We start from the raw sequence: 17,911 nt of genomic DNA, 5'->3' as shown, positions 1-17,911 counted from the left end.
AAGTCATTAGTCATTATTAACCTCTACCAATCTCTATTATAACATTATCATACACTAACTGTCACAATCAATCATTTTTTTATTCTTTAATCTGTCTTCATATGGCGTGATCACACCTCGGCGGACACTCCGGCGATCAGGTCTGCCGACACAAACTTCACCACGAGCCTAGAAAGGCTTTCGTCTTAAAATTTCACGGAACCCTATTCATAAACAGCTTCGCTTCATAACGTCGCCGCTGAAGCCTCAGCGCAAACCACCGGGAGCAACATGCGACCAAGGTATGTGCTGCCTCTTGCGGCGGCGCCCTGCGTAGCCGAACATATAGAGCAACGAGCCACCCGCGCTTGTCGGGACACCGCGAGCACCTTTTCTTGTTACACTGCGTCATTTGACCAGCCCTTGGGACCAATCATCATTCAGAGATGGTGGAAAGAAATCTGACCAATCAGCCGCAGTCCTGCAGCTCAGGTGGCGCTGTGGCGCAACGAGACGCACGAGATTAAAACCGTTGGAACGATCCTGTGATAGCGCACTGTTCTTACTGCGTTGGCATTTTGTAGGTCTTCTGCGATTGCATTTCGCATTTGTGAGGCGCGGGTGAGGCATCACTTCTACAGGCTGTCCGCTACGCTGGAGCAGCTGCCAACACACTTTGAATCGAAGTAAGTGGTTTTGATTTAGCACTACCTTCGTTGCGCTCGGTCCTTACTCATCCTTTGTCCTGGGCCGGCTACCGTGAATAATTGCCCACAGCTTCGCTTAAAGCGTTGCCCACAGCGGATGCCATGCGCTGTGGGCAACGCTTTAAGCGAAGCTTTTTGCGGTGTTTGCCAGCAGCGCTGCTCTTGTTTAACAACCGTTTTTAAGCTCTTGAGTACGCGTCGAAGTCGGTCGAATTTTCACCGAGAAACACGTCGCTCCACATGACCTTGTGGCGCACCAACACCGCAGACGCACCCGGCGCAAATCAGTGTCACACACTCTACCCACTGAACTGAGCTTGTCCTACGCGGTGTTTCTTGAACTACTTGTTTCCGGCCAGTAAACGACACGACCAGGTTCTACTGCTGCCATAATATGCGTATCGGCAGCGTCCAGCTTCGCGCTTGCGAGGAAATTGTGCACTCGCGTTCTAAGCCATTCCTTGCTGCTTATGAACGCCGGTTAACTTAGCACTTACAAGCCAGCACGAACAGTAAGCCACGCTTCCTACTCCGCTCGACACTTCTTCCGAGATTCCGTCTCAACACTCTGTACATGCCTCGGCCCCATTTTGTTTGCGTACAAGCTCGCGTCTGAGCTCAATGCGTAATGGCACTGGTTTTCCCACTCCTGTGTTTTCACTTCAGCCGAGACCACTCCATCCTGCAAGAAGACAAAGCCTCGCTTTATATACGCTAAATATGATAAATATGGTGTTTCTCGCCCCGTATGCATGGAATGCCAAGTCGACAGGGGCCATGATGAGAACCTAATGCTGTCACTTTAAATGCTATCGCAGCTCGCGCGGGCTCATAGCCATGCAAAGGCCAGCAAGACCATACACAGGTTCGGAAGAATCGTCTCAGTCGGAAAACGAGGAGCTTCTGCCACCACTTGAGGCAGTACGTCGACAACTGGACGCCGACCTTGCTCCAAGTGAGCCCGCGTTTTTTATCAGTGGAGTTCGAATTGCGAACATTTCCACTGGATTACGAGTACTCGAGAGAAACGACCTTCAAACCTAGAATCGAATAACGAATATTTTCAAGTTTCACACAATTTCGGATAAAGTGCTTTCGTACGGGGTTTGTTTAAAAAAATGTATTTGCATATTCGATGCACGTAATGCACTTCGCAACTAGGCCAGAAATGCAAGAACTTTTGCTTTCTGCATAAAAAGCCCGCAGATATTGGAGCAGGTGAACGAAGTCGCGCGGTAGTGTTTCGATCTTATAAATATTTCGCAACCGCGATATTCCCGACCGTAGCGGTAGCAAGTGTTGCATCTCGGTTGTGTGTATAAGCACTGTGCACGTGCTATACAATGCAGAATCTACATTCGTGTGGACGCTCGCATCATTCCTAAACGTAACGCGGTCACCACATGGCTTCGGGCACGACTGTACTCGCGGACAACTTTAAGTGGCAATGAACGGAAAGCTACGTGCGCGTGGCTGCTGCACATGTTACAGCGCCAACTAGTCCGCCAACGTTTGCAAGTGCTTTAGGTTGCTCGGAACAGCTGCTGAATCCACGCAGCTTCACGTTAATTTTAAACTTTGACGAATAGCACTCTGTGCGCTCGCCATGTACAGTGCGCTGTGAGAGGTATAAGCCAAGATTCGATGCTTACTATTGCAAAACTTGCAGCAGGTGGATACAACATGGACAGTGTTCCCTTCCAGCAGGCAACACGTTTGCTGTTTGCCATAGTGACCAGGAAGTTTGTATATAGAGTTGAAAAAGAATGAGTTGAGCAGAATCAACCTAGATTTTTGGGTGCACTTCCCTCCCTTGGCTTTAACTTTCTTATTCACTTCCTATCATTTTGTTTTGATCAACTTGAACCCTTTCTAATTTCTGAAAAGCATATCTTTAGATCTATTTTAGAACCACTAGTGTCGGCGGGATTAACCCTGCCATTTCTTTATATGACCTCCGTTTGCCAGCTTAAAATTGGTGCACACAAATACAAAGATGTTACTAAATTGTATTCAATATCTAAAGTTCCTCAGCTGTGGTTGATGCTTTAAAGCTTTCACTTATACAGCGAGGTTTATGCACCGTGACTATCTAGGAAACCAGTGTTCGATTATATATTTTGTACTCCGAGAATATTAAGGCACCTGCCATACCGTCGGTTTCATTTTATGCATTTACTTTTTTACCTTACCGGTGTCCAGTTTCTCTGTACAAGATAGCTTGTTGCAAATGCTATGCGCTCCTAAAATAAAAAAAAAAATTGCACGTATGCGCTGCATTTCCTGCTGTTAACGAGTCACATGCTAGATACACAGCACAGAAATGTTTTGACTACTTCTGAGCATAAGTGGACTTGAGCAAACCAGTATGGCATTGTAATTACGCAGCTTGTGGAGGTTCTTGCTGCTGGCTTAACATAAAAACTTACCTGCTGCAGCACTTTCAGTGGAAAACATTTGTAAATAACAGCTCACAGTCGCATTTTTACGAAGAACTTGCCTAATTTGTTCCGCAACTTGGTGCACGTACACCAAACTTGATCGTTTGATTGCCACTCTTGCGTGGTACTGTTCACATTACACCGTCAGCTGTTCACATTTCACCCAAATATAGTGTCTGCTTGTCGCCAGTCTGACATGCCATCTTAAAGTCGAGGTATCCAGTGTAAACATAAATGCTTGCTACGGGAGGACCCAGACAAGACTGGAGAAATGGGGCATTGTGACGCGTACGTCAGCGCCTGGTACGTTCGCTTGGGCAGACATATGAACGCAAGGTGCGATGCCAAGACAACATTCATTGCATGAGTAGTTTATATTGCACACACGTTAAGAATACTACTGGTTGCATACAGCATGCATCCTCCCCAACTAGGTTTTATGTTCACACCCTCCGCGTTAACAAACGTCTGAGGGGGCGATCGTTACGCTGGCGTTGGAGCGCTTGCAATACCCGTTATGTCTGTCGTGGATGTCGTCGCCACCCGTTCTGTGGTGCGTCATCGCAACCTGGTGATGATCAGATGTCGTTGGTGTTATATCGTGCATCTTACTCAGTACGACAGAAATGGAGACATTACTCATCCTCTGCGTTTATTCCATTCTCCTCTTCCTCCCCCTTGGGCGGCTCCAAGCGCGCGCCTGCTCATGGCGCTGCGGTAGGCAGCGACGCCTTATATAACAGTTGGTGTCCGGCGCCACCAGTGCCCCGGCTGACGTGACGAAGGCACAATCGCTCGGGAGCTGTCGCGCTCCAGCTGAGCGGGACTCGTGCCGGCTGGCGCTGTTACGCACTTACCCAGCGCAGGTGGTCCGTAAACTTGACAGTGGCTGGCTGCAGCCAGCCTTCGCGCGTCCACGTTCGGCGGCGTGAACGCTGACGTATCTCGGCGACGAGATCCGGGCCAGATGTAGTTCCGGAGCCGGCGATCAGCTAGGGCCCGGCCACCACGTCCTTCCATGCGCGCGCCCCTTTTCCGAGACGGCGTCTCCGCGCGCTCTCTTCACTTCTTCCTTTTTGCAATGTCTTCTTGTCTGTTCGTATGCCTTCCTCTTTCTTTACTTGCATTTGTCGCTCCTGCCAGGCATGTTTGCCGTGTTGGGGTGCTCGAGTAATGGCGCAGTGTCAATCTATACAAGGTATAAAATTGGTCCCGCTTTTGGCAGGGTCGCTTTCCACCATGACAGTGGAGCAGCACATGCAGTGACAGTAAAGCAGTGGCTAGAGGAACGTTAGAGGTTGGGGTACATTGGTGGAAGGGCTGCTTAAGAGCTCCATTGTGTATGCTTACTTGACGGTTCAATAATGTGCTTGGAGCTCCTTGGAGTGTTTCCCTTTCTGTCACTTCGGGCTTTTCTAGTTGCGTATAACATGCCTTAATTTGTTTTCGTTATGCATTTGCCCATCTTATTCTGAGCCCAGCGTACCTTACATGTAGGCTCGTCTATTTTGTTGTGTTCTCTACACAAGTTCAGGCAATGTGGCACACGTCATCATTTTCACGATGCAGCGAGCGCGGCCTGCACCGTGCTCTTCGCTTTTACTTCAGGCCAGTACATCACCGGTTCACTGGCTACATCGGAAGCGCAGGTGACATGCAAGCTCCTAATAGTATATACAACATGGTGCACCACTAGTTGATTCATGGTATGCGGACTTGAAAATTTTCTGCTTTAGCCACGTCAGTTCTAGTGGCTGTCATAAGGAAACGGGGTACACGTTTGATGTCTGTATTGTTGTCGGTATACAGTGATAAATGCTCCTAATGTGCTAAACGACTTTTGATTGGACAGCTTTCTCTTAAGATGCATTTTATGATGAAAAGACAGCCCCCACAGCCATTACGTTGACATTTGTACAACTACCCACAATTACTTCAATAAAGGACAATACGTTACCCTTTGTTACACGCATTACCCTCGAAAAAAACATTATTGCCTACAGAAGACAAAGCTCCTTTGGCGCTGCACTTCTAAATTTGTGAAAGGGTTAAGAGACATGCAGGGGTTGCTCTGCACTTGCGTGATGTGAGAGAGAGAGAGAACTAAACTTTTATTTTCCGAAACGGTAAACCGAGTCAGAACTCGGTTCACCCTAGGTGGGAGGATTCCTCATTCCAAGAACCCTTTGGCTTGGGCTGCCTCTTTGGCCCGGGCGACGAGACTGCGTTGGTCGTCCAGGTCATCGGAGGAAAGCTTGGCCTCCCACGTTTCGGTTATCGTATGGATCTGTGGTGAGTTGGGGCGCTCATTTTGTGCTTCTATGGGGCGGCTTTCTTTGGAGTCGTCTTGTGGAGCTTTTGAGGTAGGGTCTGTGGATGTGTCACGCACTGGGCAATCCTGGACCATGTGTTGCAGGGTGTCTGGAACGTCGCAATGGGGGCATATGTACGAGTACTGCGTAGGATACAGTCTGTGCATCATTATGCCGTGCACGTAGGTGTTGGTCTGTAGGCGGCGCAGGATGACTTCTTCGTCTTTGCTCAGATTCTTGTTTGGTAAAGCGTACGTTCTTCTGCTGAGTCGGTGGTGTTGCAGAAGCTCCGAGTACTTTAGGGCGATATCATCAACGTTGGTGGCCGGCCTAGTGTGGGATGGCAGGAAAGCCCGGCTGGTATGCTCGCGGGCAGCGGCGTGTGCCGCCTCATTTCCTGTCATGCCCTGATGGCCTGGAACCCAGTTGATGTAAGTATCGGGGAGTGGGGCGCGTGCGATGTGATTTGTTAGTATTTTGAGCGCTGTTTCTGATACGCGGCCTTTTTGATAGTTGCGAGCTGCTGCTTGGGAGTCGGTTAGTATTACGGCTACTTCAGGGCAGGTTGTTATTGCCAGAGCAATTGCCGTTTCCTCTGCAGTCTCAGGGGCTCTTGCTCGGATGGTGACAGCTGCAAGTTCTTTGCCTTGGTGATCCGTGACGCTTAGGGCAAAGGCGTTTCGTTTAATATACCGGGCAGCATCGGTGTACCTCGCATCAGGGTTGCTCCCGTATTTCTTGCTGAGTGCGCGGATTCTGCTTTGCCGACGCTCCTTATGATAAGTTGGATGCATATTGCGCGGTATACTTGCAACGCTGATGCAGTCTCGGACTGCAGGTGGGATTCTTGCTTTCTGGTCTGTGTCTGCAATGAAGCTTTCACTGTATTTGAGGTAGCGCAAAACTGCACGTCCGGTGGGTGTGAGCTTGAGCCGCTCTAGTTGGCTGATCTTATGAGCCTCGACAAGCTCTTCCCACGTATTGTGGACGCCGAGCTTGAGCAGTTTCTCCGTTGATGCCATGGGTGGGAGCGTCAAGGCTACTTTGATTGCCTTTCGAATGACAACATTGAGTTTTTTTATTTCTGCCGGCTTGAGCGTCAAGTAGGGAGTTCCGTAGGTGATACGGCTAGTTAGGAGCGCTTGAATTATGCTTAATGTGTCGTGCTCCTTGAGTCCGCTTCTTTGGTTTGTGATCCTCTTGACGAGGTGCGTAACTTGTGACAGTGTGCGTTGGAGACGCGGGAGAGTGGCCGCCCCTGATCCGTCCTTGTGGATGTGAAGTCCGAGTACGCGAAGAGAGTCGACTGTAGGGATCTTGGTTCCGTTGAGCGAGACACTAGGATCGGGTTCGATATAGTTAGGTGGTCTTCCTCGTGTCCGTGCTCTCAGGACGAGAAGCTCCGACTTTTCGGGTGCGCATTGGAGACCGCAGTCTCGGAGGTATCTTTCGATAGTATCGACGGCTTCTTGTAGATTGCGTTCTTGTTGTCCAGTAGTAGGCGCTTTGGTCCAGAGCGTGACGTCGTCGGCGTAAAGGGCATGGCAGAGGTTTGGGATGGCGTTGAGTTGTTTCGGTAGGTTGATCATTGCGATAATGAAAAGGTTCCTTTGTTGGGTAGCCGAAATTTATCGCTGCGGAGGTTGCAGACGCCTACCGTTGCTGTTCGGTGTGTCAAAAAGCTGCTGATATAGTTATAGATCCGCGCTCCGCAGGCTGTATCTTCGAGGTTGCGGAGAATGGCTTCGTGGCTCACGTTGTCGAATGCGCCCTTTACGTCGATAGCCAGGATTGATGATTTGCATCTGTGATCGAGGTAATCAAGCAAGTCTTCTTTGAGGAGCAGGAGTACGTCCTGTGTGGACAGATGCTGTCGGAATCCGAACATGGTGTGCGGAAAGTGTCCGTTGTCCTCGAGGTATGTTGTTAACCGGTCGTGCACCATGTGCTCGAGGAGTTTGCCCACGCAAGATGTGAGGGAAATGGGACGTAGGTTTTCGATGCGAAGGGGTTTGTTGGGTTTGGGGATCATGGTCACCTCCGAATGCTTCCAGGCAGCTGGTAGGTCCCCCTTTTCCCAGCAGTCGTTGTAGTACTGTAGCAGTGCTGTAGTGGCAGATTGCGGGAGGTTGCGTAAAAGCTTATTAGTTATTCTGTCGTTGCCGGGACTGGTGTTTCTGGTGAGCTTGGCTAATGCTGCGTGGAGCTCTGCCTGGGTGAATGGTCGATCGAGATCTGGGTTTGGTGCACCGCCGTACGTTTTTCTGCTCGCTGATGAAGTGGGCTTGTCGCTACTAAGTTTTTGCTGAAGCTCACGAAGGAGATCATCCTCCGATCCAGCATGATTGTGGATCAGTCTGCGCAGATCTTGCCTCTGTTGCGTTTTGGTGCGATCGGTAGCTAAGAGAGCGCGTAGAAGATGCCAGGTTTTCTTGGTGCTGAGTGTCCCTTGTATGCTGTCACAAAAGGTGTGCCAATTTTGCCTGCTAAGTTGCTCCGCGTAATCTTGGGCCTGTATGGTGAGAAGGGCGATTCGTTGCTTAAGTTTTTTATTGAGCTTTTGTCTCTTCCACCTCTTCAGGAGGCCTCTTTTGGCCTCCCAGAGATGAAGGAGATGCGGGTCGACTGCGGGGGTGTTGGTGCTTAGCTGGATGCTCTTGGTGTGGTTTTCTGCGGTGATGAGAAGGCCCTTGAGCCAATGGTCGATGTCGTCGATTGTTGTGTTGCCGCTGAGGTTGTCTCTGAAGGACTTCCAATCTGTTAGTCGAGCAACTCCAGTCTTGGTTGGTTTCCGGTTATGCGCGATGTCAAGTTGAATAATGTGGTGGTCGCTTCCGAGCGTCTCCGAGAGTCGACTCCACTCGGCCCAGTGGACGTTCGCTGTGAACGTAAGGTCCGGGTTTGTGTCCCTTGAGACACTGTTCCCGACTCTCGTGGCCTGCAATGGGTCGTTCCAGAGGGTCAGCCTGTGGTGTTGAGCAGTGTCGTGCACTCGCGCTCCCTTCTTGGTGGTGTTTGGATAAGCCCATGCTGTATGTGGGGCGTTGAAATCTCCCATTATAACAACTTGATGGCCTTTCGTGCGTTTCCTCAGTTCACGGACAAAGTGGTCGAATTCCGGAAGTTGATCACGAGGAGGGCTGTATATGCTGGCGATAAAGAGACTTTGCTGCGTTTTTCTGTCTGGTATGATCTCCACTAGGGTGTGCTCGATGGGGATGTCTTCTATTCCGTGTTCCTGCGTTGTGAGAGTTTTCTTGGTAAGGATGGCAGTGCGATGAGTTTGTGCATGAGCGATGTATCCTTGAAGTCGGACGTTGTGGGTATTAGTTTCCTGTAGGGCAATTACATCAGGGTGGTCCAGTTTGACGAGTTCTTGTAGGTTTGCATACCGGGGACGGAAGGATCGACAGTTCCATTGCCAGATGCGCAGAGTATTTTGCGGCCTCTTTGTTGTGGTTTTAGCTGTCGCCATCATGAGGATCTTCAGCTTCGCAGGCAGCTTCATGGTTGGGTGAGATCGAGCGGGAGGCATTACGACTGTTCGTGCGAGCCTTCTTTCTACCTTGCTCGGTCGTGTTGAGATGGCTGTCGAGGTAGGACTTGGTGACATAATTGTTCTTTGCGTGTGCTATAAAATTGTTGACCTGGGCTGTTAGGCCGGTAACCTGGCTTGTGAGAGTGGCGACTTGATTTGCAAGGGTGGTCACTTGGGTGTTAAGTGACGCAATCTTCTCGACAATAGGCTTGGTGATGTTTTCAATCAGGGCAAGGATGTTTTTTGTGAAGACGTCCTCGAAAGCCTGGAGGTGCTTTTGAACTCTAGCTTCAATAGCGGAATCAACTGCGGCCGTGGTTAGCGCTGCAAATGATTGTTTGCTTCCCTGTTCATATTCTTTGCATCTTTGGAATAGTCTGTCTATGAGACTTTGTTGATTTTGTAGCTTGCTCTCGAGGGCTCTTACGGTTACCGCTTCTGCCGATACGACGACTGCACTGCCTGAGCTGCTGGCCACTTCAGCGTAATTCAGGCGTTTTCGGGAACGCGATCGCGATCTTGATCGTGATCTTGACGTGGGTCTGTTATTTCTTGCGGTGCTACTGGAGGCGTTACTTGAGTTGGCGGCGCATGCACTGGGCACTGCAGCGTAATTCACGCGTTTTCGGGAACGCGACCGCGATCTTGACTTGGGTCTGGTAGTTCTTGCGTTGCCACTGGAGGCGTCACTTGTGTTGGCGGCGCATCCATTGGCAGCACCTAGTTCAGGGAACTCATCGCGGTTGGAGCTCCATCGACTGTCTCGCTCTTGGATCCTGTTTTGCCATTGCTGTCTTACTTGGTAAGGCGGTGGGTTGGGCTTGAGCTTTTTCTTGCATTCTTTCCCGGCCGTTTCGTGTCCTTCTCCGCAAATCTTGCACGTGGGATGGCAGTCATGGTTCGGGGGTTGGTTTGTTTTGCCACATTTGTAGCAGAAATTTGGGGTTGGTTTTGGGCAAACGTCTTGACGATGTCCGAGGTTGCCACAGGTTCGGCAATACTGAACTGATTTGCGGTAGGGCTTGCATCGGTAGTCGCCACTCTGATAAATGATGTTGTAGGGGACGTGTGGGCCCTCAAAATAGATGACCGCCGCCGTGGACTGTCCGAGCATGCGGGCGTTGAGGACTGTATAGCGTGCTGGCACTCGAATTCCATCCATTAGTTCCGCACTGCAAGTCCCCGGCGTGATACCGTAGATAACACCTTTGCTGACATCTTCGGGTAGACGAGAGTTGGCTTTTACGTTGTAAAAGTTGCCTCCAAGCTGTATGCTAGTGACCTTGGCTAAGTTTTGAGCGTAGTTCTTGTTTGCTGTACTTGCAATGATGAGGTTTTCTTCTTTTTGCATTTGTACTCGCACGTTGTCGTGGAATTCTTTTTGCAATATGCCGCTGGATCTTCCTACTGCGTGTGTGACTGCGACGAGTGACCATTTGGCGAGTTCAAGGCCAGCTTGTGGGCGGTAGACAATCTTGATGTCGTCCAAAGGTAGCGGTGGCGTTCTGGATTTGCGCGGCGGCGGCGGCATGGCTGGCTGTTGTGTGGATTGGGTCACTGCGGGGGCTTTGATGCGCGTGATTTCATTCTTGCCTTTCCTTTCCCATGTCAGCCATTGGTCGTTGAGGTCTATAGTTCTGCCACTGTTTTTATCGTAAGTCCAAGATTGCGCGACGTCGGCTTCTTCCGCTGAGTCTGTATGCATGGCGCTTGTTTCTTCTTGTCGTTCGCTTGACGTCGCGTCCGTCGCGGGTGTTTCTTGGCTCATCTCAAAGCCTGCTTGTCAGCCGCAGCGCCTGCGAGCGCCGAGCCTCCTCTTCGACACACAGTGCACGTGCAACGCACGTGCGGCAGCGAGCGCTGTCGGCCTCCTTTCACGCGCACCGTGTGCCTGTTGCACGTGCGACGGTGGTTCTCCCCGGCGGGCCGGTGGGGTCTCGCGCGGCGTTAGGCTTAGCAAGGCACGGGATGGTCGGTGAACATGAAGCTCGAAATCTTGACAAAAACGCACTCACTTTTAAAGTAGGTGGTATCCGCCTGTTCCTTGCAGCTTGCCGATTCTGTCGGTGCAAAATGAAAGGGCTGAGTGGCCTTGCTGTAGAAATGAGCGCAAGACGCAGGAGCTCATGTGAGGCACGTCAGTACTCCACGGCCCCCTGCGTGATGTGAACTTTGAAGATTTCAGCACCGCGTACGGCACTCTTCAAAAAATTTAGAGGACGCTTAAGCTTAGCCTTTAAGCGTGGAACGCGATAGCATTCAAAGATCCCTGGCTGCTTCTCGCGTTTCTGACAACTGGAGCGTATGTAACCATAATGTTTACCGGGAAACACTTGCCGCGAACGCTATGTCGATGGCGAGCTTTGTGGTGGAACCACGGCTTCTTGCGTGGGCCGCGATGCGGCGGAGGCGAGCACCAGCGGGAGTTATCGCTAGGAACCGGGCGCGCCGCTCCGTGGTCCTCAGGACACCCATCGCTCAGGCGCGCGCGATATGGCGGACGCCGCGGCCGGTCTGTGAACGCCCGCGGCCGGTTTGTGTATGTGAACGGGTTTCTTTGTTTTCGCATAACATAATTGTTTTTTTTTTGTATAGCCAAATTAGAATCCAGGAGCTATCATCTCTGTAGGTTGTGTGCAAGTCGTAATTTACGATTTTGCTACGTATTCTAGCTCGAGAAATTAGTTCAGCCAATTCATTGCGTCATGTGGAAGGCCTAGGTATACGTGGTTAGTAAATGTTTTTGCCAAAACGACGTTCGACGCCGACACCAAAATTTCTGCGACACAGGCTGCGAAATCGCAGATGTCCATAGTTTAGTTAGGAATGGGTATTGCTTTCTCGGCAAACAAAGTGTTGTACTAAGTTGTGTGCTCCGAGTTGGTGCGTGCAATGAGAACAGGGCTTTTATTTGCAGGCTCAGCGCTGAAGGTATACCTGCGTATTAGACCGAGAGTTGGGGGCAGGGCGTTCACAAATCCTGCGTTCCGTGCATGTGATGAAACAACTGTAGAGTCAACCACCGCCACTCTGGAACATCAACATCAAAAACGTTTTAGTTTTACGAAGGTGAGTTTTAGTCAGTGTCTGCAAAGTACAGTATCTGTTTTGAAGTGTACAACTGGGCGAATTGGTATGTTTATCATAAAAGCAGCAACACAACACAAGACGGAAGTGCACAGCAACACAAGACAGAAGTGCACAGGACAGGCGCTGACTTCAGCGCCGATCCTGCGTACTTTTGTCTTGCGTGGCCGTTATTTTTTTTTCGTTGCTTTTACTACGATTGTCTGTTTGCGTGGGACAAAACATGTACAGTCAACAGCAAAAGTTTACGGGATGCGCGCGGCAAAGCGACCCTCCTCCCCTTCTAGCGGTGAACCCCTGGCGTCGAGACCGACGCCTGCACGCATGCGCGTCCCTCCGAGACTGCAAGCGTGCATGCTTCCGCGCTTCCTCTTTGCGCGCCGGCGATATCCGAATGTAGCCGCGAGGTGGCCCTCTTGCGATATGCGCTGTGGCGGCTTCGACGGGCAGACCTTCGTCTATACAACGGAAATCAATTGTCCATTTTCGTCTTGCCGATCTCCTTCTATAGAGCGCGTCTTCTGCCACGCTATTCTGCGGTAGAACGCACAGTTCTTAAAACGAAACAACGAAGATTGGCCACGAGAAGGTCCGGCCCCAGAAAAGACTTGTTGCGTTTGCCATCAGGCCGGCCTTATGCGTTTAGCGCCCGTGACTAGACACAAAGCGGCCGCCGCTGCGGCCGCAAGTTCACGTTTCTAAACACTTTTCACACAGCTTCGCCCGTCGAAGCCGCCACAGGATGGATGGATGTTATGAGCGTCCCCTTTGGAACGGGGCGGTGGGTTCCGCCACCAAGCTCTTGCTGTTATACCAAGGTCGATTCAAATAGGTCGCGAAGCTTCGGGCGAAAAGCGGTTAAGTACAGATTGTCACCGACATCAGCATGGGGGGTTATGGGAGCAGCGATTGAAGCGCGACTATGTTTGGAGGGAACAAACATTGGGAAAGAAAAAGCGTTTTTTTTTAATTCAAACGCGACCACAGTTAGATTCATTCAACGAAAATAAAATTCCTAGTCAATTTTATATATTCGTGACGAGTTAAGAAAATACAAGTTTAATTTTATTACTAGTAATAAATGCATTTCTTTTCAGCGCCCATCGCTACAGGGGGCGTTGACGCCACTATCACTCGCAATGCAATGCACGTCTTGAAATGGGCAGAAAGGCGCACTCGTAAAGTTCACCTGTTGGAATACGCCCCCCTCGCAGTTCGTGCTTTTTTGCTTGTTGAAGTTTGTCTGAATTTGGTGACGCGGGCAGCTTCATCGCTTTTTAATCTGTTCAGTCAAAAGTAGTGAGTTGCGACCGCCAGATAATTGTGTAGTTGTTTTCGTGCGACTGCGCTGGCCGACGGGATTGGCATCCGACGATAGGATCAGCACTCGACATCTAAAGCTTTCGCCGGCCTCCAAAGAAAGTATGTTCTGTGCAGGGATGCGATTTCGACAACCGTACGGCAGGGCTTTTCCTGCATCGGTTTCTACGCTGAAAGCTCGAAACGCCCATCAAGTCGAATGGCGGGGCATCTGAATATATAACTCCAAAGGAAGGACAACAAAACAAATTTCGCGCCTTCGAAAGCAAAATGACGTCACTTCTGCTTTTAACGGACATGGCGTCAAATTATTTTTTCTTCCGCCGGAAGTGTTCCCACCACATACAGATGGCGCTAAGCCCCATGAACCGCCGATGGACCGCCATGTTTTGAACGTATGGGCTCCTATGGAAGCTTCGCTACCAGGTACATTTACCTTGGTTATACTGCTTAATGTCCTACCTAAGTTAGACAATAAAAAAAAATACACTATGAAATCCCACACCCAAATTTTCTGATCCCCTCTTGCTAACTGTGCTTTTTTGTACGTCTCCGTTTTTTGTCGTTTCCCTACTTCGTCCACCAATCCTCCAATCGCCTCTTACTAATGCCTGTTGCGGACATGTTCACTTTTCCACTGCTCCCGCTTCAAGAAGGCCAGTGATGCCTAAATCGACCGCTGGGTAGCAGTCTTCACATTCTAATCAAACATGCTCCATAGTTTCCCTAGCTTTACCGCAGCAAGCAGATGCTTCTTGTTCCTTCTTATATATCGCTTTATAGGTGCGTGTTCTAAGGCATCCCGATCTCGCTTCGAAAAGTAATGAGCTTCCCTTTGAGTTATCATTGTTTCTTTCCTGATTTCGTTTTTTCCTCTTCAGTAGTTACTCATGGCAGGTTTCCTTTCCATTGCCGCCACCCATGAGATTATTTCAGCCTCTTTGACTTTCCGCTTGACCGTCTTTGTTGCTGTGTTGCCCACCCTACAGGCCACATACTTGCTGGTAAGCTTCCTAGTTATTTTCCTCCACTGTGAATCAATGTTTTCTTTTTCTGTACAGATACCTCAACACTCGCCCAGCCCATTTACTTTCTTCCATATTCTTCAGCCGTTCTTCATACTCAATTTTACTGCGAGCTTCTCACTTCAAAACTAGTCCAGCCCATATCAACCTGCACAGCTTCATTTGTAGTCTTCCCGTTAGCGCCCAATGCGAGGGGACCCACTGACCTTTGGTTCCCATCGAATCCTGATTGTACCCCCTGATTTAAAGCAAACAACCGCATTTCTAAAAGCAAGTCCTGGAACCATTACACCTCACTCTAAGAACAGTTTACACCCTTTGGCGTGCCCCTTCTGCCACACAATAATCGTCATCTGCTGTCATGCGTTTCCTTTCTTTAACGCTGCGAGCCCGCAACAATAACGAACGGCACGCACGTTATCAGCATAGAACAGTTTACACCCTCTGGAGTGCCCCTTCTGATAACGCGCGTGCCGTTCGTTACTGGAAAGTTCCGGGCTTGCAGCGTTAAAGAAAGGAAACGCATCAAGGCAGATGACGATTATCATTGTGTGGCAGAAGGGACACGCCAAACTGTTCTTAGAGTGCTTTCCAGATACCTCGGAGGACCTCGTACCTATCGTGCCCCATAGCGCCCTCTGCTTCATTATGGCTGCATTTCTCTTCCCCTTCACTGTTATTGCTTTTTCCTGTATTTCCATATATCTATTAATTTCGTTTATCCATATACCAAAGTATTTATAGTCTCTTACCCGAGGTATTTCCTGGCCCTGTATCTCCACTGTCTGTTCACTGTTTTCATTGAATACCATAACACCTGCTTTTCTAACACTAAGTTTAAAACCTAAATTGTTGCCTTCCTGTCCACAAATATTAGCCAGACGTTGCAAATCACTTTGCTTGTTAGCTAGCAACACAATGTCATCCGCATAAAATAAACCTGGGAGCTGCTGTTCTACTACTGTACCCGCCTGCTTGTATGAGAGATTAAACCCGATGTTACTTCCTTCTAGCGCCCTCTCCATCCTCACCATGTACATCATAAACAGCAGCGGGGATAAAGGGCACCCCTGTCTCAATCCCTTGTTGATATGAGCTTTCTCCTCGTTCTCATCCCTTCCCATTCAACGCAGATGGTATTTTCTAGGTAAATCTTTCTCAAAAGCTGTAGACAATCGTCACCTAAGCCTTCCCGTTTCAGAATATCCCACAAAATGTTGCGGTTAACGTTGTCATAGGCTCCTGTAATGTATAAAAAGGCCGCATACAACGGTCTGCTTTCTACTTTTGATATTTCAATACACTGAGTAAGAACAAATCAGTTATCCTCTAAACGCCTACCTATTCTGAAGCCATTTTGAAGTTCTCCCAAAATGCCATCATCTCTGCCTGAGCTTGAAGCTTTAATTTGATTGCCTGCATTGCTAGCCTGTATACTACCGATGTAATGGTCAACGGTCTATACGAGTGAATTGTCTTTCTCCCCCTTACCTTTATAAATTAAATTCATTTTACTTTGTCTCCAACTGTCTGGTATTCCTCTTTTAAAGTTTTTTTTTCCACTGCTTTAACCAGAGCTTCCTTACTTTTTGGTCCTAGTTCATTTATCAGCCTAACGGGAACCTCGTCTAGCCCTGTGGCTGTGCGCTTAGAAATTTTCTCTTCCACTTGAAATTTGTTCAGCACCAGCTTCTTTTCCACTTGGGTCTCTTTCATGCTCTTTCTTTCTTCAAATACAACCTCGTCATTGCCTTGGTAAGATTCGGCTGTTATTTTTCGGAGGCAATTCATTGCCGCTTCTTCTTTCAGTCTGTTTTCATCTTCCTCTAGGATATGTTGTATTGTTGTTGACTTCCTGCCTAAATTTATGTGGTTCCAGAATATTCTAGGTGCGGCCTTTTTCTCACGTGTTTCTGACAGCGCATATCGCAAGAGCGATACCTCGCGGCTACATTCGGATATCGCCGACGCGCAAGGAGAAAGCGCGGAAACATGCACGCTTGCAATCTGGAAGGGACGCGCATGCGTGTAGGCGTCGGTCTCGGCACCAGGGGTCACCGCTAGAAGGGGAGGAGGACCCGCCGTGGTTGCTCAGCGGCTATGGTGTTGGGCTGCTGAGCACGAGGTCGCGGTATCGAATCCCGGCCACGGCGGCCGCATTCCGATAGGGGCGGAATGCGAAAACACCCGTGTGCTTAGATTTAGGTGCACGTTAAATAACCCCAGGTGGTCGAAATTTCAGGAGTCCTCCACTACGGCGTGCCTCATAATCAGAAAGTGGTTTTGGCACGTAAAACACCATAATTTAATTAATTTAATTTAGAAGGGGAGAAGGGTCGCTTTGCTGCGCATCCCGCAACTTATTGCTCCTGACTGTACATGAAGCTAAGCAAGTCGGTATGGTGCAGCCATTATAGTTCCACAATTTAGACGTACAGTCACCTATTGATACCAGACCTCACACCTCAATATCTTGCCTCCCATTTAATTGAAACCACAATAAACGTTGGCCGCTGCTCGCACTCCACAAGTCTCTTTTTTTTTTCTATGAAATTGCTATAACGTGAACACACGGCAGGTCCCGTACGGCACTGCAGGCATGCATCTGCCAAAAATAGTCACAATTTCGCTTGTAGAGCTAACCGTAGCAGAAGAAATTATGCAGGTCCAACGCAGATGTTGGAATCTGAATTTGTGAAGCGGTGAATGAAATGTTATAAATTTGCCCAATTCATCCTGAATCTTCAGAGTAAAGAAAACGGGGGCGCACATCTGTTCTCGCTTATACATGCTGCGTAATGTGACACATCGTTTATATGCTTGTCTCTTCATTTCTTTCTTATTTGTTTATTTTAAATGTATTGGCCGCTTCTCGGCCAGTCCCTCATTGTGGGTATGTGCCATTGTATGGAAATCTTAAACACGCAGCAATCATCTGACAGATCTTCATTGGCACAATATGCACCACCCACTTCTTGGCCAAGCCGTTTTATCGGTTGTGCCATAGTATGCGATGATCACTGTGTGCTGATTAATATAATTCTCAAAGCTTGTTGGTGTTGGCATTAAAGTGTACGCGCAGTTGTTTTGGTCGCTTTGTAAATACCTTACGGAAGCATATATTGTACGAGGGCGAATCAGAAAGTCTTTGCCCCCCCCCCCTTCTTTTTTAGCCAAATCACGGCTGTAAATATGAAGTCAACATCCATTCCCAGCAGTGGACCTTTCTTGGACCGGCGCGGCCTTATTTACCTGTAGCGGCGCGGCGCTGCTGTCGGTTTTTTTCTTCCTTCTTTTTCTTAACCTAGGTAGGACATTAAGCACCATATTAGCAAAACCTCGGTAGTGCAGCACACCGCCCCGTTCTAAAAGGGGACGCTCATAACATCCATCCATCGAAGAAGGCGGTTGTGCCTCACACGTCCATTGCTTACGAGCGACGAAGTGTAATTCGTTTTCTATGAAGCAAGGGATGAACGCCCATCGAAATCCACAAGGGAAA

The 17,911-nt window shown here is 49.1% G+C and overlaps 1 protein-coding gene across 2 annotated transcripts in view; it reads left to right on the top strand.

Annotated features, from left to right (window-relative positions):
• The first annotated feature begins 374 nt into the window (after positions 1-374).
• The window catches only part of LOC142582309 (kinesin-like protein KIF20B), a 44,682-nt gene continuing 27,145 nt past the window's right edge, over positions 375-17,911 (top strand). The window contains exons 1-3 of one of the 2 annotated variants that reach the window (XM_075691870.1): positions 375-665; positions 1,505-1,641; positions 11,895-12,046. In XM_075691870.1, the coding sequence (XP_075547985.1) occupies positions 1,524-1,641; positions 11,895-12,046 (270 nt within the window). In that variant the 5' untranslated portion in view covers positions 375-665; positions 1,505-1,523. The remainder of the gene's footprint in view (positions 666-1,504; positions 1,642-11,894; positions 12,047-17,911) is intronic. The other variant, XM_075691869.1, reaches the window with a different exon arrangement.

The sequence above is a fragment of the Dermacentor variabilis genome, chromosome 5 (genome assembly GCF_050947875.1).
Source record: "Dermacentor variabilis isolate Ectoservices chromosome 5, ASM5094787v1, whole genome shotgun sequence".
Classification (NCBI taxonomy): domain Eukaryota; kingdom Metazoa; phylum Arthropoda; class Arachnida; order Ixodida; family Ixodidae; genus Dermacentor; species Dermacentor variabilis.
This window is presented reverse-complemented; position numbering and strand designations above follow the sequence as displayed.